At 44.5% G+C, this 19,521-nt stretch overlaps 1 protein-coding gene across 31 annotated transcripts in view; it reads right to left on the reverse strand.

The window, feature by feature from the left end:
* LOC118283604 (neurexin-1a) overlaps nt 1–19,521 on the reverse strand; it is a 231,974-nt gene that overhangs the window by 86,618 nt on the left and 125,835 nt on the right. For 2 of the 31 annotated variants that reach the window (XM_035605789.2, XM_035605788.2), the window contains exon 1: nt 9,538–10,597. The exons of 27 other annotated variants lie outside the window; for them this stretch is intronic. In XM_035605789.2, coding sequence (XP_035461682.1) covers nt 9,538–9,784 — 247 coding nt within the window. In that variant the 5' untranslated portion in view covers nt 9,785–10,597. Of the gene's footprint in view, nt 1–9,537; nt 10,598–19,521 lie in introns of those variants that run through there. 2 more of the 31 variants (XM_035605791.2, XM_035605790.2) reach the window with 1 other exon arrangement.

The following is a 19,521-nucleotide window of genomic DNA, read 5'->3' on the forward strand; positions in this document are numbered from 1 at the left end:
AGGGGCAAGGATTCCCTCAGCAAGATAAAACACACGGCTGCAGTATTGCGTGAGCATCTCTTTCATTTCACATGTAATTTTTCCGATTTCGCCAGCTCCAGAGTCAATACATTAACTGTGTGACCATGGAGTGTAAACTGAGCAATTTCACCAGCCAGTCTTTAACTCCTGCAGCTCTGTCATGAAACTAACCCATAACATAAAATACTGTATACTGCACACTCCACTACATTCCACTTTGCTTCCCTCCACATTTCTTTCTGTTCTTTCTCTTTTTCTTTTGGAAGCGATAAATCCTTCCTTCAGTCTTTATCAGAAGGCTGGAGCTGAGCTATTCTCCTTGCAGTCAGCAGAAAGCAGCGTGGACAGAGGTGCTAAATCAACCCAGAGTGCCGACTGCCTGCTTACTTTGTGTTGGCTTAATAAGTCGGGGCATATTGGCATATATACAGCACAGTCAATATAAACTTTTACACTTCATTGGCCAGGGACTTAATCTTCACCAACAGCCGATAGGACATTCAGTTATATCCACTGTTTGGGATTGAGATATGATGTATAAGCTATATACCCTGGAATAGTAGAGCATTTCAATGTAATACTGTATTGATAATGATTAGTGTAAGTAAAGAGCATTTTTCACACTTGAAAATGTTTTGATAAATCACAAGTGGCATTGAGGCAAAAACATGAATTAAAAGCACAACTCCACTCAAACAGAAGATGAAGAATCTTTTGTCTTTAGGCTACACTTGGCAAATATACTAATTGGCCCATTTCCACAGTATTGTTTTAATAATACCCAGTGACCTATGAGCCTTAAGCTCCTTCTAATGAAGACAATCCTAAAGCAGCATTTCTGCCTAGGACAGCTGACGGTGTCCAACCTGCCTTTGTAAGCCGTAAAGGATTAATCCGCTCCCTCTCCCACCCTCCCTCCCTCGCTCGCTCTCCCCCTGCTTTGCTAATTTGATGTAATTAAATTAAGTGGAGACTAAAAGAGGGGCATTGCTGCTTGCCCCCATGATTGGTCATCCCTATTAGAGGGTATGAGATGCCGGATCCAAAATCATAGGAGCCACGAAACCTAATAAATACGGGGAGGGAGAGAAAACATAGGAGCACTTAGGTCAGACCTCAGGGCTACAGAGCAAAATGACCACATCAAGGAGGAAGGAGGGAAGAAGAGAGATGCAGATCGAAAAAAGGGTTATTAGAAAGTTGTTGTTTTTTATTACTCAATGGGAGAACCAAATGTTATAATTTTGACTGTATATTTCAAGACTTTGTTAATACAAATGTATTTGACCATATGCAAGCATTGTAATAGTTAATAAGACAAGACATCACTAGACAAGTCAAGTGGGTTCATTCCCAATGTTGTGTCCTGGAGCTACACCAAAATCGGTGACCAGGCCGATTCTGTCACCAGATTATGAATTTGAGCTACTGTATTTTGCTACGACATATGTTGTTGCTTTTCCCCCCAAAGTATATTCCTTATTACATACTTTATGTTATTGGTTTAACCAAACAGTGCGCCCACAATATTTAGACAGGACCAAACATTTTGAAAGCTATTCCTCAATTATTGAGAATCAGAACAGTACTATTATTAGAGTAAGAGATTGTGACAGCTGTATGCTTATCTGTCAGCAGTGAAGTCAGGCCAGAAAATAATTGCTTTGTGGCCAGTATGGACAGGAGGAATGCTTAAAGTGACTCAACATACACGCCGCATGTTAGTGTTATAATGTTAAGACTCAGAATTTATCCTCTAAGCCGCCATAAAACTGATAATACCTGCAGCTTCAACCTAGTTCGGCAGAAATTGTGAGTCGAAAATCTGCCCCTGCATCACACTGTCACAGCACCTCACCATATTTTATCCTCACACTGCTCTGAAGAGATAAGCCATCACCTCATCACGATGGGGCCCCGAGGTAGCCATACCAACCACCCTCGCTCTTCATGGCAGGGGACCATCAATTCATGGTCGAAGTAAAGTTCTGCCCCCTGGGCGGGTAACATTATGCCATGAATGCTCAGTCGACCAGTGCCACTCACACCCTTCTGCCCCCACCTCTGCCATGCTCACTTCCCCTGAGCCCTTAGTGATACATGAGCCCCTGCCTTGTGAAGCCGAGTGGCCCATCCAGGGAGAGCTGACAAGACCCAGTGTCTTAATGGAGCAATACACCAAACGGGCCCTTTGTTACCCTGAGCAGCTGCATATCTGCCTCCGCAGCCAACCGCCTTGGCTCTGATAGAGGTGTCTCACAGTATCGACAGCTTCTAATTTACTCTCTCATCATCACTTGCCTCATTTGCTCCTCAGACACAATGCTCCCTTTCTCTCAGCTCAGGTCAGCCATTTTGTTTGCCAGAAAATTTTGTTGATTAGATTTTCCTGCATCCAGTGTTTTCATTGCAGGCATATCAAAGCTCGACTTTAAGAAGTTTAAGCATCCGTCAATTCTCGGCCTTTTCATTTGAAGTTAAAAAGCCTGTTTGACTGATTACATGCCATCAGTCTTCAGTGCATTATTCACATTCAGTGTCTCTGCGTGCAAGCACGAACCAAACATCAGAGACTCCAAATGGTCTCTAGAAGCTGCTGTCTTCTCTATTACGGAGCCAACAGATGTGGAGTGTGACTGCAGTTCTAATTACTGAAAAAAGACAAGTGTGGGATAATTACACACTGGAAGTGAGGCAGAAAAAACACAGTCCAGGGCCAGAGCTCTGATCTGAGACTAGAGACAACCCTGTTTGCCCATCACCATATGCAGCCCAACCTGCATCAGCACAAAAACCGCTCTTGCAGACAAGCTGCAGGATCAGACAGAGCGACTGGGCTTCACTGAGCATACATCTGCATTAGCAGCGTTGATAAAAGCATATGATATTGCAGTCTATACCAGACCTGCATAATTACAATATGGTTGTGCTGCAGGGGGGGTTTTCTCTCTCTCGCCCTTTTAAATGATTCAAAACATCCACATCTCTACCTCTACATTCAAGGGAAAAAAATGGAAGGTAAATCCCTCTCCACTGTCCTTCTTTAACAAAGCACCGTTTAGCTCGGGGCGATGTACATGTGCAGGAGGTAGCTCGAAAGTGGAGCATAAACAACACTTCAAAAAACTAGCCTACACAGTTTAACACACTCAATTTGATACATACAATGCACTGTGCAATATTTATAGTCTTCATTTTATTGAAACAGGTATTAATGTGGATTAAAATGTTTTCTACCGCAAAAAAGATAATTCCTCCTTCTAATACGCCTTCATTTACGTGATGTCCTTGGATGACACTGCTTTACTTCTAGTGTTTACTCCTTTTGCAAGCCACACCCAGGAGAGAGCAGGCACGCCTTTATCTTAATTGCTGGATTAAACATCTGCTTTGCCTATCGCTGCCTCCCTTTGTAAGTGAGCCTCTGCTAAGTGACGAGATATTATTCAATTAGATGCAAACAGTATCTTATGGAAATGATATAGTAAAAATAATCTGGAGAAGATAAAGATAAAAAAAAAAAAAAAATTCGACCAGGAATAAACATTGCTTTTGCATGTGCCGAGGTGTTTGCAAGGGAGTTTTTGTTGTGTGCACCGCAGCTGGTGCCTTTCCGATTTATATACAGCTCTGCCTCCTCCTTATCACCCGGCATTGTAGGAGTATCATGAGAGAGCTGCGCTGTCCTCCATCTCATGCCGACGCCATGAATCTTCCAACAAATAAATATATAACTGGAAGAAAAAAACTGCGCGTGGGCATGCATTGTATTTCCACACCATGTAGCAAAATACATGCTAATATTAACTTGCACTTGGGTCTTAGGCAGGCGTGTTTTTATCAGCCCTTGCCAGCAGGCCTGAGGCTAAGAGATGGAAGGAGCAATGAGGAAGGTGAATTCCCACACAATCCTATTACAGTGGATTAGGTGGCAGCTATTTTTCTGTTGCCACTCTGCTGCAGGTGAGCAATTGTAAATAGCAACATAAAAACAACATTTATGACATGTTTGGTTCTCATTGAGGGCTCCTATTGTAACACAGGGCGACCATTCATTTTTAATGTGAAACCATCATTAAGGAAACATACAAGATAATAAAGTTGTCAGGCACTGATTTGTAAGCTTAGAATAATTATAATGCTGTCAATCAAACCACCCACACAGAAGAGCTTGAGGACAGAGGCCCCCCCTCCTAAAACTGCCATGCGGAATTTAAGTAAAGGCTTATGATCGATTAGATGATCAATGGCAATCACACATTTTAGTCTTCTGTGAGCGGACTGCCACAGAAACCCTTCCTCTCCGAACCTCCCCTGTGGTTGGGCTCATCAGCCTATCGTATTATACCTCCCTTCTTCTCTATAGGTTGTCCTAGTGCTTGACCTTTCCCAGAAACAATTATTCCATCAGTAAGTTATCTGAGCAGTACAATGAACACTACGGCACATCTGGACAATTAGATTTTCAAACCTTCCGCGTGCATATCTTTCTTTAAAGAGTATGAGTGAATCTGCACTCCACATCAGTGGGTGGCAGTAATGCACCGGAAAGCTGTTTGCAACCTTCCAATAAACTCCAAAAAGAATTAGAGGAGACTAATGTGACTAGACAGTGAGTCAGGGCCGTGGTGAGCCGAAAGTGATTGCAAGTGTGGTTAGAGTCGACACCAACAATTCTCTGTACAATATTCGTGATGTGAAAAAATGGCCAGGGCAACAGCCTAACCTGAAGAAACATCTGGTCAAACACAAAGTATATTTAAAATATATTTGATAAATGCATATGCACACCAGATGAAGTAGATGAACCCTCCACAGACAATGAAATGTTGCATGATGCATCGTTTCCAACTTCATCGACATCCTCAGGTACAGTTATTGCTTGGCTTACTTGGATTGAGTTGTTGTGGGGATAACTGGACTATATTACTGGATGCACTTATCAAAATAGTGCAGTACAGTGACAGTACCAATAACAACATAACAGAAAATGCACGTGTTACAACTACAGAGTGGTAAAAGTACCGGAAAAAGAGATTAATACCATATCGACTCAAATGTGAGCAGTACTCAACCGGTGTGGGTAAATGTTCATGAGGGTGTGTGTGTATGTGTATGTACGGATAATGAGACTTCTTCTCTTTATTTATTTAAATGTATCTATTCCTCCCTTTTCTTGTGCTATGTCCCTGGGGAAATGAAGAGGCATTCATAGACTCAATCAGAATTGACTGTAAAGACTATTGAATCTCTTTCGTTGGCATCTTTAAGACCTGCACAACAGCTGCATCCCTCTTTCATAAAGTTAATGCTTGCAAAATTCAGCTGTGACTCAAGCATTTTAACAGAAAATATGGAAAGACGATCCTAATTTACCCACCCTATATGTATAATGCATGTCTCTACATAATATATTTCTCTCATTCTCTTTACTCATCTCATAGCCACATTATTATACATGAAACTTTGACCCAATCTGGGTATGAATAGAAAATGTCTTTATGCCATTTCTCCTTCAGTCATAAGCAGTAACCTTCTTGTAAATCAATTGAAATCCATCCCGTCGTACACTGGAAACTAGTTCAATTTACCGTGTGAATGTCGAGTTCTCTCCAGCACACTTGTTAAATGTAGATCCATTGTAAAGCTATAGCAATGGACACTGACCAGAAAATGTGTGTTTCCTTTTTTGTTAATATTACCTTTAAAAAGGAAGCCAGAGGTGTTAACAGGCAGACAGAATGTAGGAACGAGAAAGGGGGTGTTAGGGAGAAATACAATGCTGTTTGTGATGATTCACTGAGTGCCTTGTGGGTAAAGAGCTCCCTGACTCAAACTCATAGAGGACCCATGCATGTGAGAGGCGCACACATCCCTTCGAATCACAGTGTGTGTGTGTGTGTGTGTGTGTGGGGGGGGGGGGGGGGGGGGGGGGGTACCCTTCTTCTCTTTCTTCCCCCCTCCCTCTCTGTCTTTCAAGTCTCTAATCCAAAAGTGGACACATTACTCAGCTGACCCCTTGCTGCCCACAGCACGCACAGTCAGGTCTCATTTCCCTTCATGCCAACCATTGCCTGGTCACCACTGAAACCACACAGACCACTGCAGGCGTAAGAGCCTGCCCACTCTGTCTGCTTGGATGGGCTCTGTAGACCGACGAGGGAGCCGGGGTTGGCTTGGGCAGAGTGGTCTGGAAGAGATGAAGTGCAGAGGGGAAGGACGGATGGAAGAGAAGAAGACGGGAGGGATGGGGCGAGCGTGTATCATGAGACACAAGTGGGGTAGAGACCTAAAGTTCACACAAATCTAAAAAAAGGGGGGGGGGGGTGTTCTCACTCATCAGAGGAGGAGGAGAATACAATGACTCTCTTATTCAGGGGTCAATAACTGCCGATGCTCCCTCTAGAGCAGAGGAACATGTATTCGGATCCTTATCAGGGCAGCTATCATCTCCACTGCCTCGCGGAGGCAGAGATACTGTCATCCTCGCACTATCGCAGAATGACATCAACTCCGAGACATAGGAGTAATTATATTATGCAAGCCCACAACAGGGCAACTGCAAGGCAACATTAGAGACCCTCCATCGTCTTCCTTCTCTCCCTTTTATTTTCTTCCAATTCTTTCAGTCTTTCTCTTCCCTGTACCCCCCCCCCCCCCCAACTCGTCCGTTCTCTGCAGCAGTGCCAGCACACACAGGCACTGTCTCCGATTCCATTCAACCATTAGCTCTGAAGGTGGAGAGCTTTAAAATTGATTATAATCACTTAAATCGCTTCGCTGACTTTTGAATACAAAAGCTTATTTATGCAGTAGTTGATGGTTTAGGTGTTTGGGTGGGGGTGGGGGGCTTTTCTCAGATCTGTTTAGTATTCCACATAATCATCATGAATCTGGAGGTTGACTTCCCCCCCACTTATGTATCAAATTCATATGGGTTAAAATGCACGGGTTATAATTCTGTTACACACAACACAGACAGAGCAAAGTAATAACGTGGAAGGCAGTACTGCCGAATTCAAATCACTATCTTCAACAGTAGTCCATTTCTGAGAAAATTGACAGAAATCATCACAGTCCATTTTCCCTCAGAGAAAAAATGTTGATAAAGTTGAAAACCTTTTTTTTTTCTTCTTTTATTGATCGGAGCCTTTCATCTATCCGCTCTCAATGAATAAGAACAGCAGGTACAGAAGAGAATATGATAACCTAGTTATCCAGCATATCGAGTATCGTATCCATCTCTGGAAAAGAAGACTATCACCTCTGGGAGTCTATTCATGATGAATGGTGTGTCTGCTACTCAGAGTTGATGCTGTCTGAACCTCATTACTGTTAGCCCTAAACAAACAATGCATCACACTCCAACTCAATTTCATACATCCTGACCATGGTAATTCTCTTCTTCTTTCCACATAAATCAATGACAGACATAGAAGTTCAACACAAAGAGAACTGGGGTTTGTTCTCTTACAGGATGCCAATACGTTTAGAGAATAATATGTGTTTTTTGCTTCTTCTATGAAATCCCGTGCAGGGAATTTTGTGCTCATATGGTGCAGATTATTTGGGAAAAACAAAGGATGGCAAACCATAATGGAAACCAGAGTTAACATTAATGTAGATGGAGGCAATTTGCATACAGCAGGACCGACTGTCAGCACTCGATTAGCTCTGTTTGCTCTAATCACTTGAGACAATGTTAAATGCACTGCAACAATTCTAGCAAAAGGAAGGTAGAGTAACACCAGTATTGTAAATAGGATTAGATTTTCACATCGATGGTGGCGACGAAAAAATACAATAGAGAGAGACAGAGGAGTTGGCGCACAGAGAGATGAAAAAAAACCCGCGCAGGTTTGTTTCTGTTGTTTAGTACATAGAAATTGCACGTTTGCAAACTACAATACAGTAGCAGACCTGGGGGGTCTGTGGCTCTTGCACTAGCTAGACTGAAAAAAATATTGAGCTCTGTGTGTTTAACTGCTGCAGCGTTCAGACACCCCGTGTAAGGAATGAGCCCCGTGAAAATTACACCAAATGCAGCACAGTTAACTCAACAGCGGTGGGTCTTCCCAGCAGCAGGCGTTGTCCTGGAGCCAGGTACCGTGTGAAGCAGCATGTCTCCCAGTTTGCATGTATGCACCCCGGATGAGCTGATCAACCAGAAATGTAATCATGTTTTCTCAGGCAGTTGGGCCCCAGCTATTTCAGCACGGAGGAGCGGCCACGACAAGTATAAAATTAAGTCATGGAATCTGCCTGAAAGCCCCACATGCCCTCCGGGTCCTCGGGGGGAGCGGGAGGCGAGCTGAGTGTTGTCCACTCCAGACGGGTCATGGCAGAGTGGCCTAATTGCCTCTCTTGTTGTCTCGGTAGGCCGACAAACCCCCCATCTCCCCTCATCATCACCGAGGAGCACCGACTCCCTTGCCCTTCGAGGTCTAACTCTGCCCAGTGATCCAGGCTCCAGGCTCGTCTCTGAGCTGCCCGTGTCCAATAAAAACATCCTCGAAAATGCCACGCCAGTTCGAAAAACTTCGACGTTGGAGAATCCAGAACAGCACAGTGGAGATGGGTTGGTAGATTGTTAAGCAGCACTACTCAATGGAGACGTGGGCGCCTCAGCATTACGTCAGTGTTACACCAAATAGTGATTACGTCACTCAAAACTGCTGGCAGTGTGATGACTAAAAGAAAAGGATATTACATTGCCATACAGCCTCAATCTTCGCCATTCACGCCTCTCAGGACCGCAAGTGGAATTCACAGTGAGAAAACATAGTTTAAACAAGATCCAAATAACAGTGGGGGGAAGAAAGAAAAACTAACTGCAGTATGTCTGAAATCATTCACACATACTGTATTGAGGCGAGCATGCTGCAGTCTACCATGAATACTTGGGCTGAAGGTTATATAATTCTTCATTGTTGTTACTCCCTCTCTATTCTCTCCCTTCCTCAGTCTTGATGCCTGTGTCATGTACCGTCTTGCCACACAGGGCAGGGAGGCCTCATCTACGCTCCACGCTGGGCAGGGGCCAGGAGCGCCTCGGCGCCCTGCGGAGCTGGAGGCAATACATCTTTGCTTCTTCCAAACACCCAGGGGCAACATGGAGCAGCACAGCGTTCTAATCCTGCCTAATCTGGACACAGTGGAGCATCTGGAGATAGGGATATGGCTAATCTCAGACATGGAGACAGAGGGCACTTTGCTGAGCAAGAAAAAAAAAGGGGGGGGGGGGGTGGATCTTAGCTAGACTTGCAGTGTCTTAAAGAGCTACGTGTGTGCGTGTGTGCGCGTGTGTGTTTTGGGGAAGGGGGATTTCCCCAAATTTTAAATACAAAAAAGTAAACAACACCAAGTAAACATGTCGAGATTGAACTGGCGGTAACATGTACCAACGAGTGACTGAGGATTGCTCAAAGTTAAATGATTACAGAAGAATAAAAACATTGAAGCCGTTGCTGTGCGCAGAGAGAGGCAGTATTGACTGGGAGGTGAGAAAATACTTACTGTGCCCCGCTCTTAGGGATGCAGGTGATCTGTGGATGGCAATAGGCACAATATGGTGACGCTTGTTTCCATGGGAGAGGTGAATGTGGTGGAGACTCTCCACAGCACCCGGTTCTGACCCTGCCACAAAGCCCAGGGCCAGGGCACTGATCCACAAGGCCAGGTGGGTGAGTGAAGCGGAATTCCGGTTTAGGGGCTCTGCTACGGGCCTCAGGGGAGCAAACTGTGACCTCCAGCCTTCGAACATCTTCCTTGTGTGGCCAGATGTGGATTTCAGATCAAGGTGGAACTTGCGGTGAGCCTTACAGACCCATACTTCTCACCTTGCCAGAGACACTCGCACAGATCCACGGAGAGAAAAATTCTCAAAAGAAGCAAAAAAGGGCCACACCACAAAATGTCGGTTGTGGTGGGGAAAAGAAAAAAAGCCTTGCTCTTCTCCACTGAGTCAGGGAATCCGTAGCAGCACCCAGGGAGGTGAGGAAGTATCGTAAATCATCGTAGAAAAACAATCAAAAACACTCACTCAAGAAACGAGGGCAACTGCAGACAGCAATGGAGAAATCCCAGCTTGCTCCAATTCCTCCAGTTCCCTTGTTCTGTGATTCTCTCTTTCCTGTTACGCCCTCACAAAATTAGAAACATCTTCGCAAACCTGAAAACTCTCAATATTCCCAAAGATTACAACTGCCAGGAAAAAGAAGAGAGCCGGCGGAGAAAGAGGCGGATTCTTCTCCTGCGCAAAAGTGGATTTCTTCAGAAAACCAGGACAGCCGTTCTGAGTTTCCCTCCTTTCCCTCCTCCGGGGGTCTCAAAGGACGTCCAGAGGAATTGTACCATAGTTAAATCCGAGTCTCATTTGCATGTGTCGGACAGATGCTGCAGCGCACGGGAGGAGGCGTGATCGCACCGGTAAGTTGTGCCAAGTGCGAGCGCAGCCGTCCCCCATCTAGAGATCTCTGCTCTCAGTGAGACCGAGCGATATCAAACGACAGCACCTGAGAGAGCAGCCCCGGGCAGGAACGCACACTCGCGCACAGGCAGAATCGGCAGCGCCGTTCCAGAAGATGTGCGCAAGAGGAGAGAGAGAGAGAGAGAGAGAGAGAGAGAGAGAGGAGAAGCAGGGGGAGGAGGAGGAGGGCAGAGGGAGGGGGAGCCTCGACAGCCAGCCAGGAAGCAGGAGGGAGAGAGGATATGCAAATGGGCAGCGTTCACGTAGCGAATCACTGGTGCCCGAGTGCATTGCAGAGGAAGAGCCTATTGAGGCAGATAGCTCCAACTCCTGCTATGTCCCCCAGCCCCGATTCCTTTCACAGTCTCTCTCTTTTCTCCCCGTTTAGCTTTTCTTTTTTCCCAATTCCACTGGACGTTAATGAGCAGTTAGACAAAAAAAAACGAGAGAGCAGAAGCGAATGCAGAAGAGGCGGAATTCATTTCACTTTCTACTTTTATCATTGCATCGCTCCAGATTCCTTTATTCCTCCTGTCCCCGTGTCTCTTTTTCTTCTTCATCCTTTTCTTTCCCACTCTGTTGATTCAGGGAAGTGGCGTTTTAATTGTCCTGTGGATATAAAAATATATATCCACAGTGCCTCTCCACTGCCCAAGCAGAGAGTACTGTAATGGCTCGCAACCTACTGAACTCTGCAGTCTATGGTTAGCAAGATTTCAGAAGAGTGATGATGCTGCAGCTCAAATAGTGTGGCAACTCTCTCTCTCTCTCTCTCTCTCTCTCTCTCTCTCTCTCTCAAGCTCTATCCCAAGCACACGCACACACACACACACACACACACACACACACACACACACACACACACACACACACACACACACACACGAAAACAAAGCATGCACAATGCCAGAGCTGGCAGTTGAGCACTGTCCACGGGGAGGGTGCTGAATCTGGGCATGTCTGCCTCGCCTGCTAATAAAAGACCATTTCTCACAAGAGAGGAGAGGCTGATCGCAGACTCGGGTGTGCAGCGCGGGTTACGGGAACGTGGAGAACATGTGGACATAAAAGCCCTGCTGATAAACACAGTCCGGTTCAGCTGGGAAGTGTGCTCAGTGTTCAGAGTTCAGGACTGGAGAGCACAAGGCTCAGCTGCAGTGTGCCTGCTTCTGTTTGCACACTGGCCATTCAGCCCCCCCCCCCCCCGCCATCCCCCCGAAACGCTGTGTTCTAAGCTGAAGAGGAAAAAAAACAACAATCTGTAAGCACTGCTGAGCTGATCTTTACGGTTTACGGGGAATTCACAGGCATTTCGTGCCCAAAGAAAGCCAACTTAGGCAGCGTGACACAGAGGATAATATGTCCTTCTCCATTCTCTCTTTCACTCGACTGTTCACATGAAGAAAAGGAAAGAAACCCACGCGGAAGCAATCAAATGATCATTGATGATGAACATTTCACTCGATCCATTTACTGAGGGCAAGCATATCAGAGGTGAGGGCTCACTGTGACAGAACAGAACACACACTCTATTGTTATAAGGTGTACATAATCAGTACGATGAATATAATCTGCCATCTGGCAGCAGAGCAGATGAGGATACCTCTTGTTCCTCTGGGGTCGGTGGTATTGTGTTTCTATATGCTAGTGAAAAGCGATTGAAGTACAAAACAGATGCTGCACCCATTAGGCAACTTGGTTGTTCTCACCTTGCAGAATCCCAATAACTTGCTGCAACCACCTGGTGCTGGAAAGTCAGCAGCATGAAACCACCGCCCTCCTCTGATTTGCAATGGGGAAAAGGAACATTCCTGCTGAATGTGTTTACGCTTTTATAATGATCAGCAGTGCAATCTGCATAATTACGCCTAATAAGGCAATCTATCACGGCCGCTCGCCAAGGACAACCACCTGACTTACGGTGTCCCCAACGGCAAACTTTTGCAGAGAAACAAAAACGATTCCTAAATAGCAAAAGCTTCATATCAGGTTAAATGAACGTGGAAAGTGTGTACACTGTCAAACATCTTATTTTTTCTAAATACAAGTTTGCGCTGGGTATTTAGTGGAATCACTGTGTTAGTATGCAACACCTAAAGCCAATGACATCAGCGGTGAGGTTATACCGTTATCAGATTTACCATTAGTTACTTGTTCATTTGTGCCCCCAAGTGGCGAAACTGTAAAGTGCCCAAAAAATATTCTGTGGGTTTGTCACAAGGAGAGCAGCTTATGTTTGACAGTAACACATTTCCTACATATTCACTGAGGTTAAATAATTGGACCAAATCTAAACACGACTCCTCACTGCATCGTATACACGATAACACGCTCAAACTACAGATGTCTCCCATAAATCGCCGTCACTCAGATCAATCCATTAAAAAAGCTCGTCTTCTCCGAGCGCCACTCGCTCTTCAGCAGGTTGCCCTTTGCTCCAAGCCTTTTCCCTGACAAATTGGCCAAGTGAAGTATGAGGACGCCGGGAACGCAGAGAGCATGCATACAGCCTGAGGGGGAACGTTCACAAGTGAATCCCTTCTGCCTGCACTAAAGCGGAACACCTGGGACCACGACCTAAACTAATTTCAGCTAATTTTAGCACCGTTACAGATCTCATCCTGCTTTCACCCGACGATTGTAGAGCGTCAGCCACAAAATGAGAAAACCCTCTTCCACGACTAAACTTTCACCACTGAAGAGTCTTTTGATTCCCCTTATTGTTTTCTGACTCTTGTTCCTGTTAGTAAGACGTCTTGTCGACAGAGAGCCAAAAACAGCTCGTCTTTGTTTCCATCTAAGACCCAGAGGATTGTGCAGGTCTCTGATGCATGCGATGCTCTGAGCACATTTCCTCTTTGGGATCCTACATTCCTCTGTTTATCTTTTTCTGTTCTTTTTTTTAGGGTACAACCCACGAAGTAAAGCCACGGAGAGTTATCTAAAAAGAAAGAAAAGAGAGAAATCTGTCGGAAATTGTGGCGGACCCCCCCGACCCCCCCTCCAAACTGTGAGAGGGCAGAAATTGGTATTGGGGTTTAATAGCCCCTTGGACAGCAAAAGAGTATAAAAGGACAAGAGTGGTCTCTCTTACTCACTTACGACTGCAACCACAGAGCACTGAGCTGATGAGATGATTTTTGGAGAGCTGGTGGAAAAGCGGAGGGGGAGCAGCAAATGGGTGGTCTAAGAGTACCTGACCTGCCTGGAGCAGGGCCTTTAAATCACCTAAAGGACCATCAGGTGACTTTTAATCACACGCAGAAAGACCCTTTAGAGGAGCAATGTTTATCCTCTACGAGGGCCAGTTTTACTGTAGCCATTAAAAGAAAAATATATCTAACTACTTGCCCTTTTTTTTATGGACACAATCAGTGGCATCCGGAAAAGGTCAGCGCAAGAATGGGGTGATCGCAGTGGTTTTACACATCGCTCTCTAAGCAGGGGCAATTGAGTGCAACAGACGCGGTTGTTGGCGCAGAGCAGATGGGGCATGCAGGCCAAGTCGTGCATAAAACCGGGTATACCTGTTGTGTGCTGGAGTCGACGCATCTGTGTCAGGCTCCTGCAACACATGTGGTCCTTTTAAACAAGTGTGTTTGGACGCCGCCATGCGTAGGTGCTGAAGTGAATGACAAGCGGAGTCACCTGATCTTTATTAAGTGTCTATTTGATTAACTGCAGAACATTACAGTTGTTGAAATAAATTTCTTCCATTGTATAGAGCAGCACCGAGGGATCAGGGGAGTCACTCACTTACATGCCGTGTCATCCTTCGGCCAGAGAAACTCAGCACTAATATCGCCAGTCATACTTTGATATACAATATTAAACCTGAACTCCTTATGCAACTGAGAGTGTTCCGGGAATATCGAATGTGACATCATTCATCCAAACATGCTTCGCAAACGCTGCAGCGAGAGACAGAGGAGCACACAATGCACCGATGCTAATGTGTGTACAGAAATAGAAAAACACCGTGCCGCCTTACTCATCCCCAGATGTGACAAGATAAGACCAGACAGATACAGGGCGTCAACACTCAATACAAACACACACGCTGTACAGTATTTCAGCACAGAGGGAGGCCAGGGTGTCAATACTGTTTGTGTTAGCAGAGGGTTGTTGTATCAGGATGCCTGTCTGTCAGATTACGCTGCTGCATCAGTAAGATCAAGTGACCTATACTACCACCTCCGCCGCTCAGAAAAGGGAATCGACTCACTGGTTTCCAGGTCATCTGCACCTCCGCTGACTCATGTGCTGCTGAGCCCTTGTAGATTTAAGTCATCATCACAGTCATGACTGCTCTCATCATTAAGTGATAAGCTCTTTCTACGAATATCTATCGCTCATGTGTGCGACGCTGTCACACGGCCAATGATTATTCGATTAAATAAAAAGCGCATACATGCGTGTAAGCTTGGGGGGGGAGAAATCTGCTACACCAACAGCAAATGTCAGTTTATGTAAAATGAAGCAACCCGTATGCACCGCGTGGATTTGATCTGCACACACTGTTCATTATGCAAGCCGAGAAGACTACATAAATAACACCACTCAAGCTCATACTCAAGGACTCAAGCCCACTAATAGGAAATAATGCACATTTGTAATGGTGAAATCAAATCAGCAAATGGCGGTGCATGGTGGTGTGATAGAATGACTTCATTTATACAAAAACACAAACTCGACATCAGTTCTCATTCATATTAACTTTAATTTTGTCTGAAATGACTCCTGCATTATAGATTATTTAATGGTTCTACTAAATTATGTTGAATGTTATTTTTATACAGTTGATACAGAAAATTATTTGGATTGATCTTTGTATTTTCATAAAGCAGTATTATATACACCTGTAGAGGCAGGCCGCCCTCGACTTTGTTTCCGTTGAGGTTTCTTCCTGTTTAAAGGGAGATTGTGCTTAATGCCAATTGTGGGAAATGTCTGTTTTCTCTCTTTAATAATAAAACTGTAAGGTCTCAACCTTGTACATTGTTATTTGGCTCTATTGAATTGAGTTGAATTGATGTTACGTTGGGTTGCACAAGGGCATGCGTAAACAATTCAATATAATGCTCAAATTTCTCTGCAGCAAGACTCATCTTAAAAGCACAATGATATGTTTATACTCAGATTGTATATGAAGATGGACGACATGACAGCTGCCAACATATTAAGCCAGATCATCGGGATTGCCCCCTGGTGGCATTGATCCTGCCCTCTATATGTCAGTAGATGGGACATGGGCTGAATTAAAAAGTCAAATTTGAATGTTCAAGTGTCCAAAGTTTGTTCTTGATTCATTATTTCATGCTATTAAAACAGGGTGAAATGTCATGATTAGTTGGACAGACGGACTCACAATTAGTCGACGGCATATATTGGTGGCAGCTTGATACCATTGGTCCCCAACATGCTAAAAACTTTGTAGACTCCGGCTCCAAAAGTCGGCAAAAGCGCGAGATGGCAGTGGCCATATCCAGTATATTATGGTTTAATTTACACATGTATAGTAAATATACACAAAACAGATTCTAACAGACAAATTGCACACAGCATCCTTTTAATATCCACAGCGTGAGCAGGCCCAAATTACATACAGTGAATGGAAGATAAACACGTAGATTTTCTTTTTCATTGCACACTGTGCTATTTGTATAGCCAATTGGCTCCTTTTGCTCCTTTCACTCAGAGACACTGCTGGTGAGGATTTAGAGCATGGCCTTTTTCTCTCTCTCTCTCCCTAATCCATAAATGATGCCACAAAAATGTTATTCATTACCATAAATCCATTTAAATTCACACTAAGATCAATTGCATAAGGAATAACATTCAAAAATCCTTGTGCATTACTGCAAGTAAAGGTTGGGAGTGTTGTGCGTACGTACGTACGTACGTACGTGTGTCAGCGAGTGGGTGTGTGACGATGATGTGTCTGCAAATGCATAATCTACATCCTGACTGTCAGTGAGGGAGATGGGGGTGAGAGGTGAGCAGCTTTCCGGAGGCTTTCTCTCCATCTCCTCTGACAGTTCCCAAGACGCAGTGGGCCACTGGGGGAATGTGTCTGTCTCTGTCCGTCTGTCCCCCCTGACATGCATCCCGAGTACATCAGTTCCCCCCTCAGAACGCGTCATCAGGAACAGGACAAGGACAGACTGTGTGTCCCTTCCGGTCCCTTCTGGAGTCCACAGCCTCTCTGTTAATGAACAGCTCTGGCTCCCCCCAGCTAACTGGGACAACAACGGAAGTGGCGAGGATTTTTTTTAATGTTTTTCTGAACACAAAATGTTTTTTAAACAAACCACTTCCACTCCTCACAAAAGCCCCTCGCCTTCTTTTGGATGACATTCACTCCCTTTGGAATAAAACTATGAAGTAAAAACACAGAAAAAAAAGAAGAAATTCTCTAAATGGAGAGATCTATTTTACTACAGTGCATTCATTTCTTGCTTTTGAAAACAGAAATAGAGCACTTTAAATAAAAAACAAATTCTGAAGCCACTACAAGTTCAAGTGAGGATCCCACTGCAAACTGGCCCATCAATAATCTATTTCATACTCGAAGCCTAATGAGTGAGCACTATCCCTTGCTCTTTTCTTTCCCAATGTTCTTTACTAAAAGTGCACTTTAATCTCTATTTACCTTCAAGGACATCATATGTGTTTCAAGTATCTATCAGTCCTATCTTCGTTTCGAGTCATTCAAGAAATGTGAAACCAGTCAGGCAACATGAACCAGGTGGATAAGGTGAATCTTCACAATGTGGGGTGTGTGGTCTCTCTTGGGTCTCACCTTAATCAAAAGCTGCTCTGTTAGACGTTCGCTGTGTCAAATCAGAAGCTTAAGCTGTGCAGGACACACCGTTGTGCTGCCATGGAGGACACAGAGTAGGGGTAGAGGAAGGCCAAGAGAGGTGCAGCTGAACAATGTCTGCTGTATGAGAGGAGGGCAGGCTTTGGCTGGACTCTAGAGAACACTATAGGAGGATAAAAAGTTATTTTAAAGTCCAATTACTATTTTCGAACTGTATGTCTGAACAACCAACCTACTGCCAACACTAACTTCGGGAGCTGGGAAGACGCAATACAATCTGGCACAGTATTCCCTACTGACAGTCAGAGTTTCTGGTTGAACAGCTGGATAAAGCACTTGCATTTGCAGGTTGAGAGTCACCTTAGGAGTAACTGTAGACTCTGGTTCAGAATTTCTTTCTGATGAGGAGAAGTCAAGGGCAAAAGCTTCCTGATGCGTTGCCGTCAGTCTGCAGGGTCGTGGATACCAGTGGGAACACATTTAGCTTCATGGTGATTTGGCACTGAGCTGTGTTGTTGCTGGATGAGGAAGTTTGAGTATGGAAGTTTTTGCTTAGTTGATGGCCAAATTTAAAATGTAACCAACTGTGTTCTGACAAGCTTGTCAGAACACAGAACACACCAACATTAGCCAAGAAAAGTTGCGGGAATAAGATTCAGTTTGATTTTTTTCATGGAAAAAACAAAACAACCAACGTGGGCAATATAGTCCAGTGGAAAACCAAGCAGGAAGCCACTAGTTCTGGTTGGCCAATATGCAGAGTCATTCGTGTCTAAGCGAGGGCTTGGTAAATGAAAGGTCAATGGCCTAAAGCACAGCACGCAATGTATATCGGTGAAATGTGTGTCACATACACAATGAGTGAGGCAATGTGATTCCAGTTGTCTGCATGCGCTAGCATTACAGGCTTCACTGCATCCATTTCCCTGTGCCCAGAAAAAAAAAAAATTGGCCTCACGCCACCTCCATTTTATGTCTGACTGAAATCTGCCTTCAACACGCTCCATTACATTGGGAACACTACTTCTACTGCCACATCTAGTTCACCCACCACAACAGACCTGGAAGACTGCTACTTTCATGTGGATTTTTTGACTAACCTCGACTACAATGTCTTTTCATTAGAGTAAGCCAACGGGAAGCAAGCAGTGATTTACACATGGTTGCAACTGGAATGGCAGCTCCCAACACCAAATATCCAGTCTAAAATATCTTTCAGGCGTATTAGGCAAGGTTTCCTCTCTGAATCACTCAGTCAAGACAGCTGTCTTCCTGGGACCGACTTTGGCTAAGGCAGTGAGTGATCTATGTGTGCCCCCCTCCCTTGCTGCCAGGTGATAAGAGAGGATTTGAGTTGTACCACACATAAAATCTGTCCTTTATGCATAAAAAACACTCTAAGAGGTCGACTTCAAGGACAATTCACAAGGAAAAGTTCCATCGACCTCCCCATGATGGTGAACTAGAGATGAGTTTGCATTGTCTAAGCCCTTTGTGCATATTGTTAATAATACTCAAAGCGCAGAGCTTTGCTCAGACATACTAAGCAGAGTCCCTCTTGAAACTAAGGCTTGTGCATTTGCTTTGTGATTGCAGTGGACAAGTTTATTCAGAGGCTCCTGTAGCTATACTGCAGGCACAACCCATGTATGTCTTGTAGCATACTGCACCAATGGAATGATTTTAAAAAGTGTTTAGCGGAAGATGATGTGTATCTATCAAGCACTGATTCCTACTCCAGGCCTGCACTTAGTCTAGTTTGGCTTTCACACTAACATAAGAAATGGGTTGTCTTGGTATAAAACATAACGCTACATGGTTGCTACAGCGAGTAAGTTAAGGAAATGAAAGGCAACCTATCAAGTTCACGTCCTCAGGCTTTCTTCCATGCAAAATTGTGCAACTGTGTAAAATATATCAACTTTGTTCTTCATACTGTATAAGTGCTGGTAAAGTTCAAAACAACCAGGAGCAATACCATCAATCTTTTCTGAAAGTGTCCTAAAATGACATGTCTTCATGTTCCCCTTTTTCTAGTGGCCAGAGTAATTATGATGGAAGCGGTCCAGCAACGGTGCTACACAACAACAATAACGTCCATGTAGGCAGGAAGTCAAGGTTGATGGATGGGCAAACAAAGCATTGGAACATGGAGACCATTCTTTGTTTCCCGTTTCCCACAGGCCAACAACTAATAGTTTTTTAGTCA

The sequence above is a fragment of the Scophthalmus maximus genome, chromosome 10 (genome assembly GCF_022379125.1).
Source record: "Scophthalmus maximus strain ysfricsl-2021 chromosome 10, ASM2237912v1, whole genome shotgun sequence".
NCBI lineage: Eukaryota > Metazoa > Chordata > Actinopteri > Pleuronectiformes > Scophthalmidae > Scophthalmus > Scophthalmus maximus.